General features: G+C 37.6%; 1 protein-coding gene across 1 annotated transcript in view; it reads left to right on the forward strand.

Annotated features, from left to right (window-relative positions):
• Nucleotides 1-19,617, forward strand: part of csmd2 (CUB and Sushi multiple domains 2) — a 234,610-nt gene that overhangs the window by 149,658 nt on the left and 65,335 nt on the right. The window contains exons 10-16 of the mRNA XM_061816677.1: nucleotides 10,139-10,251; nucleotides 11,889-11,966; nucleotides 12,209-12,296; nucleotides 12,400-12,524; nucleotides 14,795-14,916; nucleotides 16,485-16,588; nucleotides 17,246-17,358. Of these exons, the coding sequence (XP_061672661.1) occupies nucleotides 10,139-10,251; nucleotides 11,889-11,966; nucleotides 12,209-12,296; nucleotides 12,400-12,524; nucleotides 14,795-14,916; nucleotides 16,485-16,588; nucleotides 17,246-17,358 (743 nt within the window). The remainder of the gene's footprint in view (nucleotides 1-10,138; nucleotides 10,252-11,888; nucleotides 11,967-12,208; nucleotides 12,297-12,399; nucleotides 12,525-14,794; nucleotides 14,917-16,484; nucleotides 16,589-17,245; nucleotides 17,359-19,617) is intronic.

A 19,617-nucleotide genomic window follows, 5' to 3' on the forward strand; every position in this document is an offset into this window, starting at 1 on the left:
AAATATTTTTCTTTGTTTGTTTTTAATTTTTTTACACCATCTTGCTAGTGAATTCCAGAGTACAAAAGTGTACAACACAGTTATTCAAGTAAGAGTAATGAATTATTGACATTTTAACAACACACTTGTGGCATGTACACAGTAGCATTCAGGAGCTAAATGTGCCAAGGAAATAAAGTCCCCGGTAAAAACTGAATGTTCCTATTAACAGATTTTTTTTTTTAACTATTGTTTTGTTGCCCAATATATATATATATATATATGTATATATATATATATATAATATATATATATATATATATATATATATATATATATATTGTATACACACACACACACAATACAATAGGATATCACAGCTATCACTTTCCAAAATGTATTTATATGTAAAGCGATTTTACTTACATCACACTAAGACTGCTGGCTTTCTTGTTCAGACCATAAAACGTCCAAAATGGTAATAGAATGATCACGGGCTGAGTCATTTTGATGCAAATATCATCCCAGAAGCGGAATCGTGCCCTGAGAAACCAAGATATGCTCTTTGTGGCTCCATTGGGACTCAACAAATTCAATTAAACGATATTATGAAGACATTCAAGTCACTTGAGGGTGAAAAAGCAGCAGAGGAAAAAAAAATATGTTTGGCTTAATAAAATGGCAAAAACTCTTTAAAAACACTTTACGTGTGTACTTTCATTCCAATACACCTGCCAGGAGCAAAATAGACTTGTTGCATAAAACAATTTTACTCAGGAGTCATACACCATGAAATTAGTATACTACACGCAGTGTACATGTGCTTATTTGAAGACATATTTCGCCTAAAAAGAGCTGCTTTGGTGAAATATTCCATTTTTAGGGTTGCAGACAGATGGTTATATGTGTATTAAAATGAACAGCTAAATCACTTAATGTGATTTATACTATAAGGTAATTGCCCCTGGATAGCACAATGTATGAGAACATAATTAGTTGTGTGAACTTTAGGTAGGAGTGCCATGTGGGCAACTGACCCGTGTTTGAAAAGTGTTAAAAAGTTCAAACGATGGTCTTTCACCCGGGATAGCTGAGCCACCTGGAGGCCTTGTTCTTCTCTTTCAGAATGGCCGTGTACATTATAATTTGATCGCGCCGCTACAAACGTTCTAGAGGAAAGCAAATGTTTGCTTAATGTCTCAGTTAAAGCTACTGAACTGTCATTTAGTGTGGGTAGCAGGAACTTATTCTGTGAATCTGAGGAATGGAGTTGGAAATTCTTGCAAAAAGATCAGCACTGGGTTTTTTTCACAAACAACAACAAGTACTTGGCAATCTTTCGTGACAGTGTTCTTATACAAGATTCTGGGCAGGGATGCACCACATAATGGTGCATTCTGCTTCAACACATTTTTACTAATGCTATTTTTTTATGTAATTTGAAGGAATGTAAGATAGTGTTTCTTCCCCAATGATTGTCTGCCATTTTCTCCTCTGTATATATGTGTGAGAAATGAAGTTTGTTTTCATACTGTATATCTTTTCACGTGACAGTTTTTTTTTTCTCCAATTATCCTGGGAACAAGGACAAAGCAAAAGTATCATTTTTAAGAGCCTCTCATCGAAGTATATATGAATACCTTTTCATCTTGAGGGTTTTACCGCCTATAGTGAGTTAGTAGCCACCCATCCTAATAACATGCAGCATTATGCCATCATTAATCTTCATACAGAAAGAATAGCGCTTGATTATTGTTTCTGTGTGAATATCTATTTATTCTCAGGCAGTATAGTTGTGCAAAATAACAATTCCTCCTGACACAAATAGCCAAGACGTTGAAGTGATAAGGTTTCTTATCATTTGTATCAACACACCTGCAGTGAGCAGAAAGAGTGGCTATAGTATATCATTGTTAAAGGTCAGAGTTGACTTGACTCAGGCACAGACGCCATTTAATTGGAAGGTTTATATATTTATTTGCTCATGACAAATAGGTTTAGAATGACTGCTGTAGGGTCACTGTTCCACTTTTGTTATATTTTTTCTTAATTGGAATTTAATTAGATGGATTTTATATTCATATGAAGCCTAACATCTGAATAATTTTTTACACTAACCCTGACAGAATTGAAGGTTAACGAAACAAGAGGCGGGGTCTTTGGAGCAAGTGTGAAACTGTTTGTTTTAACGTATTGATAATATTTACTGAGCCCACATGTAAGTATGCTTTCTTTGTATACTCTTAACTGTGTACAAACTAAAAATGCTCTCAACTGTGTTCTCAGTCCTGTGTAAATAATATAGTAAATAAAATAATATGTAAGATAATGTTTAGAATAATAGACATACTTATTTAAACAGCTTTATTTATAATTTTTAGGGTGAAACAAGAAACAAGAATTCTTACCCCAATGAAAATGTGCCTGCATCACACAGAACGTGTGGATCGGAAAAATTGTAGAAATGGATTGTGGAGAATATTGGCAAGATGCAAAAAGAGAAGTCAATCTCATTAAAACTAACTGTGAAAGTCAGACAAAGGGCCAGTATACACAAAAGAACAGAACTGAGGGATTGTCTATCTTTTGTGCACTACATACTTTTCTGTTAATGGCTCAGGATGAAAGTGACTGCATGAACAATAGTATGGCCTCTGACCAATTAAGCTGAAACTACACGGTGCTCCCACCGAAGTGGGTGGACACCAGCCGATCATACAGATGGAAGTTTTAAAAGTGGACCTTGTGACTAATCTTTGGTAGTTCTCAATACCTGGGTTGGCGCGGTTGCCGTGGAACTGGGATATCTCTCAAGTGTGTGTGACGTTACTCTTGTGGCATCATCTGTGTTCCACGGGGCTTCTTGACGGATCTGTCATCAATTCTTTCAGTGAGATCAGTAGAACCTAAAATGTATGAAATGACCTTCTCCGATAAAATAAAGTTGCAGATTAATTTAAATGAAATGGTAGGGACAGGCAACTGTGAAGTGTAAATTGGGAGTATTGGTTCATTTTGAACAATTACGCCACTGGTGATGCTAAAAAGTCAACCAAAATGTTCAAAATTGATATATTTTTTTAAAACTTAAATTTCACATCTCAACTTTAATAGTTGATATTCTCCCGAGTTAAATTAGTACACAAATTTTGAATCTTTCTTCCAGGTCAAGCAGCAAAGCTGTGTTCCCGTTGAGCACTAAAGCAACTTTTCATATGTAACGTACCAGTAATTTGATGTCCGGCATGTTTTTATGTACTGGGGCTTATATATAATCATGAAGTTTTATTGTGAATTTCAGTCACAGAAAATTGTCATTCAGCACATTGGAATGTTTAGCTTTCAAAATGGTCGCCTTCCCATTTCAAAAGTTCCAAGTTTTTATCTTTGAGTTTTGAGTGTTTCTTCAGCTCCCTCAGTAGAATTCCTTTCAAAACTATATAATGCATACTTTATGTAGTCAAATACAGTACATACAATAGTTTCTTGTATGGGCCAACCCCCTGCACGCTCAACGTTGGCTGAAAATCAGCTTACTGCTTTTGGCTAATCCTGCTAACAGTTAGTTGACAGGCAGTCAAGCGGAAAATCAAACAATAGGCCAGCAAAAGCGCACGGTCTCCTCGGCGTAGGTGAAAAGAGTCTTGAGTGGGAGCCCGCCTAAAACCACACCAGTTCCTCTGAGCAACTTGTTGTCTTTGAATCCACACTCGTGAGGGACAATTATAATCTCCTAATATGGTTTAAAGAGTGGAAATGATGCCTTTGTGTCCTTGTGAGGAAGGCAGTTGGTGACTGCCGCAGTAATAAACTTAAATGCATTGGACATTGTAGTTAGAAATTGGTGGATACGTTGGCAGAATGTTTCAGCTGAATGTGTTTCAAATTGGCTCTACATCTGCAATAATTACAAGTCTGTAGTTGCATTCCACCCACTTAGTTTGAAGGAGTATTTGTAGGCCGGCTTTGAATGTGCTATCGCAAGAGCGATGGAAATACTAAAGCGGCCATTGAGAACACCGCAGAATTATTTGCGTTATAATAGCAGTTAAGCATGCGTGTGTGATTTAGAATGCGACGAAAGCTCGTGGGTTGTATCCCGGATAAATCACTAAATTAAGTCTGACTTTCACGAATGAAATTGTTCAGTCGTAAGCAGTTTAAGGCGATAAAAGTGTCTGAAATTGAATAAAGCCTCGCGGAAATGATCATCTTGTTTCATTGGTGAAGAACACAGTAAGAATAATCACACTTGAAAAGAATTCGGGGAGGTTTAACTGGTCACCATTACTTTTTAGAACACACAAACCTGAAGTTAATTAGTTTTCCTCATGCATTATATTGACCTTTTCTGTATTGTACTACCGTTTAATACGTTGGCTTCCTTGTCGGGGCGTATTCTTTAAAAAGGGAAAGTTCTGACTCGGCACTATTAGTCCATTATAAAAAGTGCACATGAACAGATTGTATGGCAACACTTTTATATGCCGTATAATTTTATGAATGTCAGTAAGTTACTGTTGCTAATGGGATGTTGTTAAATCAGGGACATTTTTAATGATCACCGCAACCTCAGAAAATCTTTTTTTAAAAGATTCTCATATTTCTAGCTGTCACAGAATTCAACAACAACAATCCCAACAATTATCTGCAGTAGTATTTTATCATTATCATTATATACCCACATTACTATTTATCTTACTGTAGTTTTGCTCTATTACTGGAATAGAGTGACCTTGCTTCTCACTTCATTTGTTTCCTCGGTAAACATTCTCTCAACAATTTTTGTCCCAATTACTTTTTTTTTTAAGTCAGCTTGTCAATGGAGCAAGTTATTTATTTCATAAAATAACGGTTCTATTGAGAGTAAAACTGATAGTAGGTCGGGTGTTCAAGCGGTGATTACTTATTAGGATAGAGTATGAACAAAGGTTTGATGCTACTACGCTGGTGGACAACCCGAAAAAGATTGACATCAAAATGGCTTGTTTCTCTTTCGCGGGAGCAATAAAGATATGTTGACACAAATGCATCCTCAGTTCCATCAAATAGTCCCGTCCATTTTACAGCAAATAATAAAAAGCCCCATAGACTTGTTGATGCGGTCATGTTTTCATGATATAACAGCAAAAGCCTCCCTGACAGCCACACATGCATCGGTGGATATGACATAAAAAACGTCAGGTTATGGTACGTACAGTCCTTCAAAGTATTATCAACAGACTTTAAACACGTCATTAACCTTGAAGCATTTTCACAGTCTCTGCTTTGTTTGCGTTGCAGCTCTGCATATGTTTTCTTTGCATGCCACGTTGTCGCTCCTGATGTATTTGTTTGTTTTTTGATAAGCTGCCAGTTAAATAGAAGGATGCAATCAGTCCTTAAAAATGACATTTGTTTAGAGTTATGTTTGTTCTTGTATAAATTACCTAAAGGTGACAAATTCATTAACGGAAAATAGATTGAGTTGAAGTGAAAGTATCTGACATTTTGCTGTTTTTAAGAAACAAAATAAATACTGATGTTAAATGTCCTTGCATACTGCAAGTTAAAGTAAAAAAAATATATACATAAGCGACTGGTTCAATATTTATTTATTTATTATTTTTCAGTTTAGTTTCCATAAGTGTATTTAAATATCTCCATGTTGGTGTTTGTCTGTTACATTAAAAGTTGTTTTATGCTATGTATCACCACTAGATCTTTTTCACTCTTATTTTTCTTATCCTCAACACATCTTACCTCTGTTTTTAAATGTGGTTATTGTCTTCTGCTTCATTTTTACAATATGTCAATATCTGTATATTAGTGCTGCATATCTTTGTTGGTGAGCCAAAGACAATTTTCCACCTCGATAGACAAACATAAATAAATAGATAATATATATATAGATATATTTAATTCTGTGCTATTGAAAGGATTAGTGAGTGCTTCATCTTTACGTGTGAACTTAAATGAAATAAAATGCAATTCATTTGTTTCATATTCTTCGTCAACCACTTACAGTGAGGACTTAAGAAAGCGATTCAGTGTTCTCTGATTTCTGTGATGTGTTTGTGTGACTCGTTGGATCTGACCGAGTGTTTTAGGATTGTGTAGCGTCTGAGTTTCATTTGTATGATATGTAGTGATTGTATTAATGATGTAATGATTGATGTGTTTATGTATGGCTGAGACTCTTTGATTGAACTATTATTAGTCATTCTGTTGGTTACAATTGCGGACGCCGGCGTTTATCATGAACAATTGACAGACGAGTAATGAAAGTAATTCTGGGAAAAGCCATGCATATTTTTTGTCATTATACTTCAGGCAAGATGGCGATTAGCATGATTAACTCACCAGGAATGAGCGTGTGACATTAACTGTATGACAAGTTTATGTTACGGTCATGGATATGTGCAGTAGTTAGTTACATGTGACCGTGCATATTTCTGTTCTGTTGATCTATTCATTTTATGCAAGGTTGGAGTTATTAATAACTGTCAAGCGATACATTTTAATAAATGAGCCATTGTGCAGACTCTTCCACCTCTTCCAAGCATACCAGAGGAGGGAAAGTGTCCCATACTAAATTGCATGCGTCAACGCACTTGTGCAAAATTATTGGCCTGAAGATGCTAACTGAGCTCTAACACATCATGGAATTTGATAACACCCTAAGATTTTTGGGAACGCCTGTTATTAATCTCACTGGCACCGAAATAAATTGGTAATTAAGTGACAATGAATTCTCTACTTTGACAAATTGAGATGCTTTGGTGAATAGCTCTGCCCCATTTTTGCTGGTTTTGACATAAGAGGAATGTTGTATTTTTTTATTGGTTATACAGAGCTATTTGGATTTGGGTGGTTTTAAGACTGGCTGTGTATTTATTAAAGATTAAATGCATGTGACATATGTGAAGAAGAGTGGCTAGAAAGACAGAAAAAAATGAAAGAAAGGGAGATAACTTATGACATGTTGTTTTTCCCGTAAGGAAATGTCTTTCAATTGGTGTCCATTATTACATGCTCGGTGAAGGCAGAAAATTTGGCTAGAAGAGGAATGACAGGAATCCCTCTGAAGATTTAACAAGAATCCCTGCGAAGACCAGCAGTCTGCCTTTAAATTATAGAGGAGGTGTTGAAATAGAAGAAAGCTGATTCTGTTTTCCATCATAGCCGGGAAGTATAAGAAAAAAAGAACACGTTGGCATGATGAAGATTCAAACTCCCTTACATGAGACGTGAATGCCCTGAAGGGTTTTGCGCAAAACTTTGGTATTGGTTGATGGTTTTTGTTTCCCGAGAGGAGGCTGTTTCAAGTATTGAATTGGCAGTTCGGTAATGTTTGGAGGGGTTTATTAAAACCCCCAGTGTTTGGCCCATTTCTGCTACATCTGAAGGTCACAGCTGACACTCTAATACTGCCACACTAGACTTCCACACTGATTACTTTCACTTCAGAGGGGATTTTGTGTGGCTATCGGTGGTCGACGGCCATGTCAGTGTGTCGGCTTGCACGATACTGTGTACTTTATCTGGATTAGCCTGTCCTGTGCTATAATGCACATCATTAAAATGCTGAAAGTTTAGTTTGGTGCTTTAAAGTCACTGTGACCCCAACGCCACCGCACAGGCTTGCATACAGAGCAGACTTCTGATTGATCTTCTAAAGTATCTGCAATTACAAGTGACGTCTGCGCCGTCCCGGAATGGCCCTCGACCTAACTAACCATGGAAACACCCACATGTGAACATGACCGATGTTCATTAGATGCAGTCATGCCCTAAAACTGTGATTTGACACGTTTGATCCTGCTGTGAAACCAGTCACCTCTGACAACATGAACTCCTTTCATTTCTTAGTACGCAAAGCAACGTTTGAAAAAGGTTGCAGATGAAAGGTATTTAACATTTAGGGTGTTCCACACTCGCACCTTTAATTTTTTTCTTTTTAAAAAGCCAATCAAGGGGCCGATAAACATTGCCTTGATAGGTTTTCCATCTAGTGAACTTCCATTGCAAAGAATCGCCCAAACGTTAGAGGAACAGAAGGTTCTCATTCATGTGATGAAACTACAAAAGTTATGACTTAATGATCAAGTGTTCTTTGATTATACCGTGAGCATATTCCCATTTTTAAGGTGATAATGATTTTCTCTGTAAATCTACTTGTCTACTTGCCAGTCTTTCATGAGTATCCTTATTAATGTTTTTGAAGGTCAATAGTATGTTCATTAGTGGTGTGGCATTCACTTTTCTGTACAGCAATCTTTGTTGGCGTTTACGCAACCAAACCCATTGTCAAAGCATAAATGTTCAGACCAAAAAAAGTAAGATGAAGTTTTGAAAGCACCTTCAACATGTTGCAACACATCATGGAATGCGTACAGTTTCAGCCTTCAATCATCCACCTCTTTCAAATTGCCCTGAACAAAACATAGTATTGGATTGGAAGTCATTAAGAAAAAAAAATCTCACAGCCAGGGGAGCTGTGGGCCCAAGCAAAAGAAAACTGATTTCTGGCTCTGCTCTCAAGACAATAATAAACTCATCCAGGCAGGTGCAAAGGAACCATTGAAAGCACACCAAAAAAACAACATCCTTCAAAAGACCTCCAACAGTCTGCTCCACGCTAAATGTGTTGCTCCCTGTCGTCTCCTTCATTTTTGAACTTATGTCACTTGGAAAAAAAGAAAGAAAAGATGGTGAAACCCAAAGCGAACCTGCCAAATGTGTCCATGATAAGGTGGGATGAACAGTTAAACAATCCCTGACATAGTTTACGGCTTGCATAAACCTTTTGGTCACCAGTCTTTGGTTCTTCTTCGGTCAAAGTAATTTTGTGCTCAACCTGCCATGGGAGACAAATCAATCTTTTTATTCCTCCCTATGGCATGATATTTCTATGTAGAAATATGCATATGCATTATTATGTTGGTATCTTGGAGTGTGCAGGTGGTCTGTGGGGATCATTCAGTGTCGTTCATGACATGAGTGTGCTCATGATGTTACTATTTTTTTTCCTCCTAAATGTTAAAACATATCACCCCTAACTAACATTAAAAAGATGTTTTGTACATGGCATAAGGTGGAGTATGTTTACATGAAAAGTCTTTGGTTAGTTTTGGTATGAATGGGAACAATCTCCACATTCATTTGCTACATGCTAATTTGACTCAACAATCCTAACTGTATATATTTGTTCTCATGATATATTCTAGTATATTAAGCATACATTAGTGTACAATCAGTGTTTGGGCAGCCGTTTTCATTTTTACACCAAAATCTTATATTAATATTTAGATATGCATATTACACAAAGTATATCACACCTTATCAATTTTAATAGGTAATTTGGCAGAGAAGCCGCCCGCCCTTGAGTTAGTGCGTCCTATGATAAAATCGTGTGTTCCCAAGTGACTTTCTTTTTAATAAGGACAGAAGTGGCTGGTAAGCAAGAAGCCTCATTATTATACAGATCAGAGGACACTTGAAGTATTTGTGAAGTACGATACATAATTCTTCCCCCCCCAAAGCCTGGGAAAGAAGTGTCTTGTTCCTGAAAATATCAATACTACTTCAATTTTTATTGGCCAATAGTACGGTGACATGCTGTTCACACGTAATATCCTCTATGAAGGCTTCCTTAGATAGGTAGCACTTCAAAATCTCCATTATGCGTTCTCATTAAATGTGAAATATTTGGATAAACACTAACCGAACGAAACAAGAATGCAAGCCACTGACAGGTTCCACCGCCATTTAAGATAGCGTATATTCAATGCCTCCTGGCTTGACTAAATTTGAATTTTGACGGACTGCAGTAAAGCCACTTAAAAGAATGGACTGAATAAAATATGGGCATCTTTGTTTTTAGAGAACACTTAGCCAAAAGAATAAGTAATGTAAATTATAAAAAAAATCAAATAAGATAAGAAGCTTTGAAAAAATTCCAAGTTTTCCTGACACAATTGAAGTGCTTGTAATTATATGCTAGTGTATTTGGGAGCGCTGGGCCTTTTCTGCAAACGCATTCAGATGCAAAGGATGTGCAAACTAATGTTTCTACTGTGTGGATTGTATTCAATTCATAAAGTTTTTCCATACTGGAAATGCTCCGGTCTTACAAACTGAAGGTACTAATGTCCATTCTGTGTTTTTTTGTTTCCAGGTTCACTGGGCCGAACCTCCCTTCCCCAATAATTAGCAGCAAAAACTGGCTTCGTCTGCATTTTATATCTGACGGCAACCACAAGCTGAAAGGTTTCAGTGCTCAATATCAAGGTATAGGATGATGTGAAAAGCCGCCATACATGCACATTTATGTCACTGGCATCCTTCTAAAGGAGCTCATTAATATTTATGACCAAGGAAGTGTTTAAAATCTGCCCAAAACATTACACTGTGGAGAAAATTAAAAGCAGGTTAAAGTCCTCACAGAGTGAAGTGCAATTTACAACCGTTAAACATCAAGAGAGAGCACATTTTTCCTCTTTTGGACACTCCTCGGCTCCTCGCCTATTGAGCCGCATCTCAAGCGCAAAATCTGAACCAGTGAACTTGTGTGGAAAGATAAGTCATAATATAAGAAGGTGATAAATCTCTTCCCAGGGAAATAAAAGGTTAATCAACTTGCTTTTTGTTTTATTCCACTCAAGTTGATGCCGAACAGAAAAGATGATGTCAAACCTAGTGGAGGAAAATCTGATTGCTACAATGACAAGATGTTTTCTTGTTTTGAGTGAAAATGAGCAAAACTAAATAAATAAAAATCGAAAAAAAAATACAGTTGGACACTTTTCAAAATCATTCTTATACGGCAGTGAATATGTATAATGGATATCGTAAGGCAGTGGCTAAATATATATACACACATATATCCTGCATATCTGTATAGAGGCATTCTTTTTGCTCTAAAACATGTTTCCATTTCGATTGAACTTAACACAGCACGTCGTAGGTAACATTGCTCTTACTATTTTTGATTTATTTGCAATATAATCCTCAGCACAATTGTGTTCACTTTGTATAGCCACTGTACATTGCACCACGACGGACTTTGACGGCCAAATAGAATTCCCTCCTTCCACCACTGCCATTTCTCATCCCATTATTCTTTGAGGTTCAAGGGCCAAGTCTCGGAAAGGATGAGCTGGGAGAAATGGATTATTCCTCCTCAAAAAAAAAAAAATAAAAAATAGGTGTTTGGCTTTCAGAGGCAGTGGGAAAAGACAGACAAATGAGGAGGAAAGCGAGATAGAACCGTACAGGATGTGGAGGGGGAGCGAAGGAAGGGTTGGGATTAAATGTTCACTTATAAATATTTTAGGAAGATTCAAAGAAAATATAGACTTCACACTTACATAAAATGAAACGTTCTTTCTCCTTATTACCCAACCACCACCTGCCATTTGCTTGACAATTCCCATAAATCCACAGAAAGCTTTTCTGAACACATTTTCAGACTGTTGAAAGAATACTTGCGCTCATTAAGTCTCACTTTCAGTTTTCATTTATTTTATGAGAGCAGCAAAAGGTATTTCTTGAATACACTGTCTTTATTCTCTTTTGTATTTATCGTCAGCGTCATTACAAATGCACACTTTACCTGTCAGGACGCACAGACGTTAACCGTTAGGAAGTGACAAAATAATTAAACTAAATTAGTGTAAAAAGAAGCAGATAGTTTTGATGATGTTTTTGAAATTGATCTTTCAATATTCATTAATCAGATATTGAAGATTGATTTTTCTTAATTTCTATGTCATGATTGTGTGTCTCTGGATTTTATATTAAAGATATTTAATTGTGTAGATGATGCATTGTATTTATCCTCTGACATCCTTTGTTCCAAACTAGTAAATTAATAATAATGCAAGTCAATATACTTCTCTTAAAAAACAATTGTTTTCCTTCTTCAGTTAAGAAGATGACTGAGCTGAAGTCTCGAGGCGTAAAGATGCTCCCAAGCAAAGACAACTACCACAAGATATCAGTGTGTAAGTCAACAAAGTAAACATTTGTTCCTTTGAAATTATTTTGGTTACCAATAATAACCAACAAAATGCACAAACTGAGTTTCTTAACCATGAAAAGTGAAATCATCCTTTGTGATTAGTTATTCTCAAGAATGAGAAATTTAGATATGCCAGACAGTATATACATTTTTTTGTTTTGCAGCATCAAACATTTTCCATGTGAAAATAATGAGAATACTAAAATGGGTGTATTTTTACTGTAGTGTCTCAGATGGGTGTGGCACAAGGACACAACATGTGTCCTGACCCTGGCATCCCAGATCGGGGGAAAAGAAAAGGCTCAGACTTCAGGTGAAATGAAAGAGTTGTCAAATATTTAGGTGGAAAGTGGGAGCGGCGTTTTCTCGCCGTGGCTGCGTTGTCCCTGAATGCAAAGCGTGTCACCCGACTGCAGGCGAGGAGCCACCGTGCATTTCTCCTGCGACGAGGGCTACGAGCTGCAGGGCTCCAAGAGCATCAGTTGTCTGCGGGTGACTGACAGCTACGTGGGCTGGAGTGACGAGCGGCCCATCTGCAGAGGCAAGTGTTGACGCTGCGTTGGAACCGTGCCGGTGCACGAGAAATGGAGGTCACCGCGCCAAGCCCCCCCTGTGCAACACAGGTTGCACGATTAGAATTTGATGGCACGCTGTCATACGTTGACATTTTATTGTGCATAACACACAGGATTTGGCAAAGGCTCGCTTCTTTCAGGATTCCAAAATGTAGTTCCGTTTGGGAAAATAAACCAGCTCTGTAAACGTGAGCGCCAATCCCTCCAATGGGATTACCTATTCATTCTTTTGGAGTGATCCAATTAAATCAAAGCATTCAGTGATGTAATGCGAGGTAAACGTTCTTGAGAAATATTTTTGGTCGGAGGTTCTTTGTTACGGGTTCTTTTTTTTTTTTTTTTTTCTTACAACTAACGGGGAAAAAAAAATAATGAGCACACGCAGCAATATTGGCAACATTGCTCTGTATTATTAATTTTCATCTACCTGAGTTAACCTTTGGTCACATGCCTTGTTCTGCCTCACTTGGTTAAATGATGATTAAACTTCATCCAGGAATAATTGAAGATCTGTATCCTACATCAGCATTAGTCAACGTTACAATGAAAGCGCCATCATTAGCATGCGGTCCGGATTATCAAAACGTTTTCACTTTTCAAAAGAATGTGCTGTCCACGATGATTTAACATGGTCTTTACTTTTATTTTTTTAACACATGTACTGTTGCACTTCCTCTCCACTGTTATTTTTGAAAGGGTCACCTTCAAGGTCAGAACAACTATCATTAATTGCTTTGCAGCAGCTTTTTTAAAGTGTTTTGCCAGGCCTCACATCCATGGCCTTTTGAATAATTTTAGGCACTCTCGGCGCGCACACACACACACACGTACACACGCACATTTCACACAATTCCCTTCAAGCACTCATTGAAATTCTGCCTTAATTTGAAAGGATGTTTAACAGCTCTACCATGCAGATCCCCGCAGGCCTTGATAACAAAAGTCACATTGTCCTTTGAAGGATGGGTTGCTTCAAAGTTTTCACAGTCCCTCTGCACTGAGGACCTATTGTTGTTCCAACAGATTGCTTTGTTGTCTCCACATTAGTTTGGGGTTCTTGTGATTGTATCAATGCATTCCATATACGGAAATGTCTTCATGTCAAAACTACCCTTCCTTCCAAAGATTTAGATTTGCTAGCATTTTTTGGCAAAGCCCATATTTTTCGTACACTACCGTTCAGAGATAAACATCAATATTACCACTAGTATTTTTGGTTTTAGTAGTACATATGCTTTTTATTATTGATGCAAATAAATCAATTATTGGTTTTGTAAGGCAGTGAGGTCATTTCGCAAGTTTATCAAGTCCATGGTGGACGCTTGAACGCCGACAGTACAGTATAGAACTGCAATAGTGTACCTCCAACTTATAACTCTACATTCAAATACTAACTTGTAGCAGATGCCACAACTAGATCTTATCAGCCAACAAATGTTTTTTTTTTTCTCTGCAGAGCAAGGTTCATGCTATATTCTTCGAAGTATGGTATGCTATTACTGTTCACGGTTCTCTGTAGACATGACCCGTATAGACAGAACATTAAACTATTTCTCTGTGAAAAGGAATGATTTAATGCTCTGGAAATTCATTGAATCATTTGCTGCGCACATTGTATTTCTAGTGTTGCAAAACCTTGAAGCTCCATTTAGAAACCCGACTGTGGAGGGAAGCATCTTACTTGTGTCTGACATTATAAACGGGAGTCTTGGCGCTTTCACATAGTTTTATTTCTCAAAGTTATGATTGTGATCATAAATCATGCTAGACTCTTTGGCGTGGTTTCAAGGATTTTACACAGACAGGAGACCGATAAAAAGACACTGGATTTCTTGTCGTGTACAGATTTTGTCCATCGTACATTTAACATCAGTAAAAACAGAATGTAAAGCTGTGTCATCATATAAATACTATATATAGTGTGTGTGTGTTTAAGAATTAACCCCTGAGGGAGTCCATATGGAGCTGATTCAACTTAACCGAGAGAACCAGATTGTGATGTACAGTATTAATACGATTGTAAGAAATCCAATTTAGAACTTTGCCTTCAAGGCCTAACCTTCAATGAAGGAAGTGAAGAGTCTCACGATTAACTTTATCAAAGGCTGCACTTTGGTCAAGAAGAATCGGAATCCAAACTTTAGGGATTTCCGATCTCAAGCTGATGACTGCAGTTTCCAATGTGATCAACTCTCAAATGAGAGTCAAAGTCTTTCGCTTCTCTGTCGTCTTCTAGCCCCAATGTGTGGAGGTCAACTTAGAGGACCTAGCGGTGTCTTGACATCCCCAAACTACCCGGTCCAATACGACAACAACGCCAACTGCACTTGGGTCATCACTGCGACGGACACGTTAAAGGTAAGAATGCATTACGGTGCAGTGTGAATTTGGGTGCTTCTATCGCTTTTAGGTGACACGGTTGGAGCAAAGCTTCTGTTAATTGCAATCCAGATGAAAAATGTTGCCCAATTGATCTACACTTTTTTTAAATGAGCTTCATCGGCCACCATTAACCGACACATCTGAGTCATTTCGTGCTTTAGCCAATTGCTGCTATAACATTTGGAGACTTTTCCCAACTCGCCACACTTCTTTTGTAGAACAACACTACTGATAAGGAAAATGAGAGAGGAGGATAAGGCCGCACTGGAAACGAGCCGTTCGGAGACAAATGGACTTGTTTGAGCCATTAGTGGTGAAGAGAGATTTTCTTTTTTTTTTTAAGCAGAAGAGATAGGGAGGCTTTGTGAGTATTCAGACTATCAAGTCTTACAACCACTATGAAGCCCACCCAGCCAAACAGATATTATTTAATGGAACCACGTGGAAAATGATGAACTGTTTGCTCCCTTGTACTGCAAGTGTAACAAAGCCTAGTGAGTGCTGTGTTGGTGAACCTCACTCCCCTGATGTCTTCAATGTTTGGTGATCTTTGGCCTATCGGTTTGCGATTACTCTCAACTGGTGAGAAAGGTGGCGTGGGGATTCGAGCCCAGCCCCGGTTGCACCGTGCAGGACACAATAACAGATTGTCTAGTGAGCAATGCTATGTATTGAGCTTCTGACAGATCCTAATTCCATTAGATCAGTGTAAGGAAACTTTCTTGTGTGAGAAGTCTTGCGCACAAACAGGTACTGGGTTTCAAGCACAAGCAAAATCCAAATTTGTCACTTCATGAGCAAAATGTAAGCTTGTGTCCAATGTTAAGAGGACTTTCTGTTTCCAGACAACCTAAATATCTTAGCTAAATCATCGAAAACCGCAAACTGCATTATCTTTATGTGTTTTTTTTTTTTTTTTTTTTTTTGCCCCATGATTGCTTATACTATCCTCACCTTGTATTTTACACAAAGTCTTAGGTCTGAAATTTGATAGATCCGACCTCAGCACAAACCATTTTGCCTTCCATGATGGTAATTTTTCATTAGGCAGTGAGTTTGACATTATATTGAGTGCAATTTCCATTTACTGAACTTAGTATAAGCTTTTTTCATTAAGCTATGCTCTCTGCCCTCTAATGATATTACAAAAACATTTGCTGGACATGAATGGCAGCCAATTTCAAATTGCAGACAAAGATCGCCCTTGCGTTCCTTTTTGAAATGATTTCACATAAAGCAAGTAATTTTCAATTTGGTGTTCCCATTAAGTTTTTACGATGACCTTTATGAAAAAAATTATTCGTGGTATCATGACTAGTATATTACGGCATGAGCTCCTAATACGTTGAACGCACAATGCATTGATTAAAGATTTGAAGAGTGAAGGTCAAAGGTTTGACTGAAATTATGCCTAAAGAAGATGGATGGAGACATAAGATACAGTATAAGAAGAACAAAGTGACAGATACAAAAAGGCCTCTGTCAGATCTGTTTCAGCATCTGTTGTGTAAAGTGGCCCCGTCACTGTCCCCAATGTTGTCTAGGTGATCAAGCTGACTTTTGAGGATTTTGACCTGGAGCGAGGCTATGACACGCTGACAGTGGGGGATGGCGACGTGGTGGGCGACCAGAAGACCATCTTTCACGTGTGAGTGACACCTCTGAACTTCTCTCTGCTTCACATCTCTACATATGCCCTTAAAGAAATTGATGCCATCGTATTCAAGGACCAGTTTTATTGTTGCCCCTTGGATTCTGTAATCTCTGCTTATTATTATTTAGTTGTTTTGTTTTCAGGGCTAATGCCCCGCCGTCTTCCCTTTCTTCCCCAACATTTGATGCGACGGGTGCATGTGAAGCAGCCACAGCACCATTTAGTCCAATATCATAACAACCACTGGAATTTTCTAAATTGCCAGAGACAGTCGTCGAACACCGCCTCCTTTATATTCAAACCACCTTCCATGTGCCATCACTAAAATTAGAACCGTTAATCACTAATGCTTCATGTTGGAATTCCTAATTAGAATTGAGTGAAATTAGTTTTCCGATTGGAGGAAATTACTTCTGTGCCACTGACTGATCTTGGCTCCTTTTGCCACTCACTTGACTCCAACTGTTTAGATTTTTTTGTTGTTTTTTTTTTTTTTTTTATTTGCTTGCATCAAAGAGAGGGTTTTCATTCTAGACCGTATGTATTATACTGTATTATAATTTGATTTAACATTTTGCTTTGTTATGTTCTGCTTTATGTTTAAATTTTCTGAGCTTGTTGCTGAAGAAAATTAAGAAACGTGTTTATTAGCCTGTCAGGTACCACCACTCCGGACCTCGTGGTCAGCACTAGTCACCAGATGTGGCTCAATTTCAAAACGGACGACACTAGCGGCTCTCTGGGGTTCAAGGTGTCTTATGAAGGTAAGGGCTGCTTGAAAAATGCACGTTGATTGCGTGTCTGCTGTGTAAAGTGGATATTTGCCCGTCATTATCAAACGTAAATTTAGCAAGAGCTCTTATTTCAACATCCTCATGTAGGCTCATCAAGGTCAAGATGTGCGAGTTAGCGAGAGTTCTGTTTCTATATGAATTTGTTTACCTTTAGCTGGGTAGCAAGTTGTCTCCCTGGCCCACAGATGTTTGTTTTTCATCAGTAAAAATAACCCAGAAAGTAGAACACTATGCAGAAAGCAAATGTAATTAAAACAATGAGCTCTACTTAATGAAGGGGAAGATAGGCTTTGAATCCCTTCAACTCCAAAGTCTAATTTGCATCCTCACTTTTTATTTCTAAACCCTATCAATAATATTTACCAATAAAGTCAATTCTGGTACACATTTGCACACCCATGTCACCCATTTTCTGCCGTCACTTAATTACTGCATACAAAATATTGTGGCACCGTAAAGACGAACACATTACAAGCTGCAACTCTAGATTTGTTTGTATTTCGATATATATTTTATTAATTGTTTTCACTTTTATGATGCTCAAAGAGCTGTGGTATTGGATGCTGATAAAATTACAGCATTTTTTGTTTTTAATAATCACAATTTGGTTGGACCATTTGCAACCTTTACATTTTCCACAGTTAATTAGAGAAACGTCTGTGTTTGCCTCTGATACTGACATGCATTTTTGTGTTCATTTAGATTGAACTCCCGGTATATGCATGCATTATTACTAATCAGTTCTGATCAGAAGTGCTTTAACGCACCTATACAGTCCTCTGTGCAGCCATGTCCATTTTGGTTATATTTGGGTATTTGGCAAGCAAAACCCCTTCATCATTTTGTACCTTATGAGATGGCATCGGTTTCGTGTCGACAGTAATGTATTTTTGAGAGCCCATTAGAACGCTCGGGTAGCTCTGTAAAGCCAAGCAGATGGGCAACAAGCATGCCATTAAGGCCCTTCCCTTATTTATAGCAAGCAAATACTGTTTATGCTTGACGCAGAGATACCTGGAAACATGCATAATCAAAGACAAGGATATTTGGATTACTATTTGAATGGGCTATAGTGGAGTTTTTCTTTGCTGAAATATCTATTGATTTTTCTCCATTTTACTTAGCTTGGCTCTAGATAAAATACAACACTGTCTTTCACTGCCTTTTTTCTTCAGTCTCAGCATCATCTCAAAATGCCCTGCAATGCCTCTCCTCCCTTTAAAGTGACTTGCATGTAAGATCCATGTGTTGCCTTGTGAATAAGGCTGTCTCAGTGGGAGCATATACATATCTTTTTGAAGAATACAATATAACTTGAATTACAAATATTCATTATGAGTACATGTAAATGATTATCACAATCAACATGAGTGTGGTTTTAGATCCAACATCACCCCACGTGTATTTCACGATCATTTTAGGCCAGACAATAATTCCAGCATTCCTATATGCAATCTGGTGGCATGTACAGTATACATTTTAAAAATATGGAATGACCACAGTTAGGAATAGAGAGGGGTCCATGTTTGTTTGATTCCCAATCAGCTTCCAATGCAAGTCGAATCAATTGTCAATTAAGAAAATTCTTGTTGTCAGAAAAAATACGTCCACAATAATAATGGATGCCAGTTTGTGGAAATGAAAAGACGGTCCACTCATGCAGCATGTGTATCGTGTATGACAATGCAACATTTTGGATGAAAAATGCAATTAATTGTTCACATGACTTCTTACTTTCCTGCATACACTTTACTTTCCTATTCGTACTGGGTGTGATTTTGGCTTAAGAACATTTACTTTATTACGTTGATGATTATGTACAGGACAGAAACCGTACGATCATATTAAGAAAAAAAATCACCCCTTTGCTCGTCTTTTTGTTGTGATTGCATACAGTACACGTTGTATTCTGGTAATAAGAAACTGGGAGAGAAACATCCATAATTTTCTATCCTTGAGGGAGCACAACGTATGGAGTGGTCTATAATAGTGAGCATTCCTTCAATGATCAAGTCAAGTTTAATAGGATATCGCCTGATCTGTATTCAATAGATGATACAATGTTTCCATTAAATGAATAAGTTGAAAGGAGGTTGCAGTGTGTTTCTATAGGGTGACTATGAAAAAATAAATTTAGTACGATTAGACTTGAATGCAAAATACATGCCATCCTCTGCTGTCAGTTGAATGTCTCTATATACGGTATTTGCCTCAAAGCAAAATCATCCG

The sequence above is a fragment of the Syngnathoides biaculeatus genome, chromosome 1 (assembly GCF_019802595.1).
Source record: "Syngnathoides biaculeatus isolate LvHL_M chromosome 1, ASM1980259v1, whole genome shotgun sequence".
NCBI classification, from domain to species: Eukaryota; Metazoa; Chordata; class Actinopteri; order Syngnathiformes; family Syngnathidae; genus Syngnathoides; species Syngnathoides biaculeatus.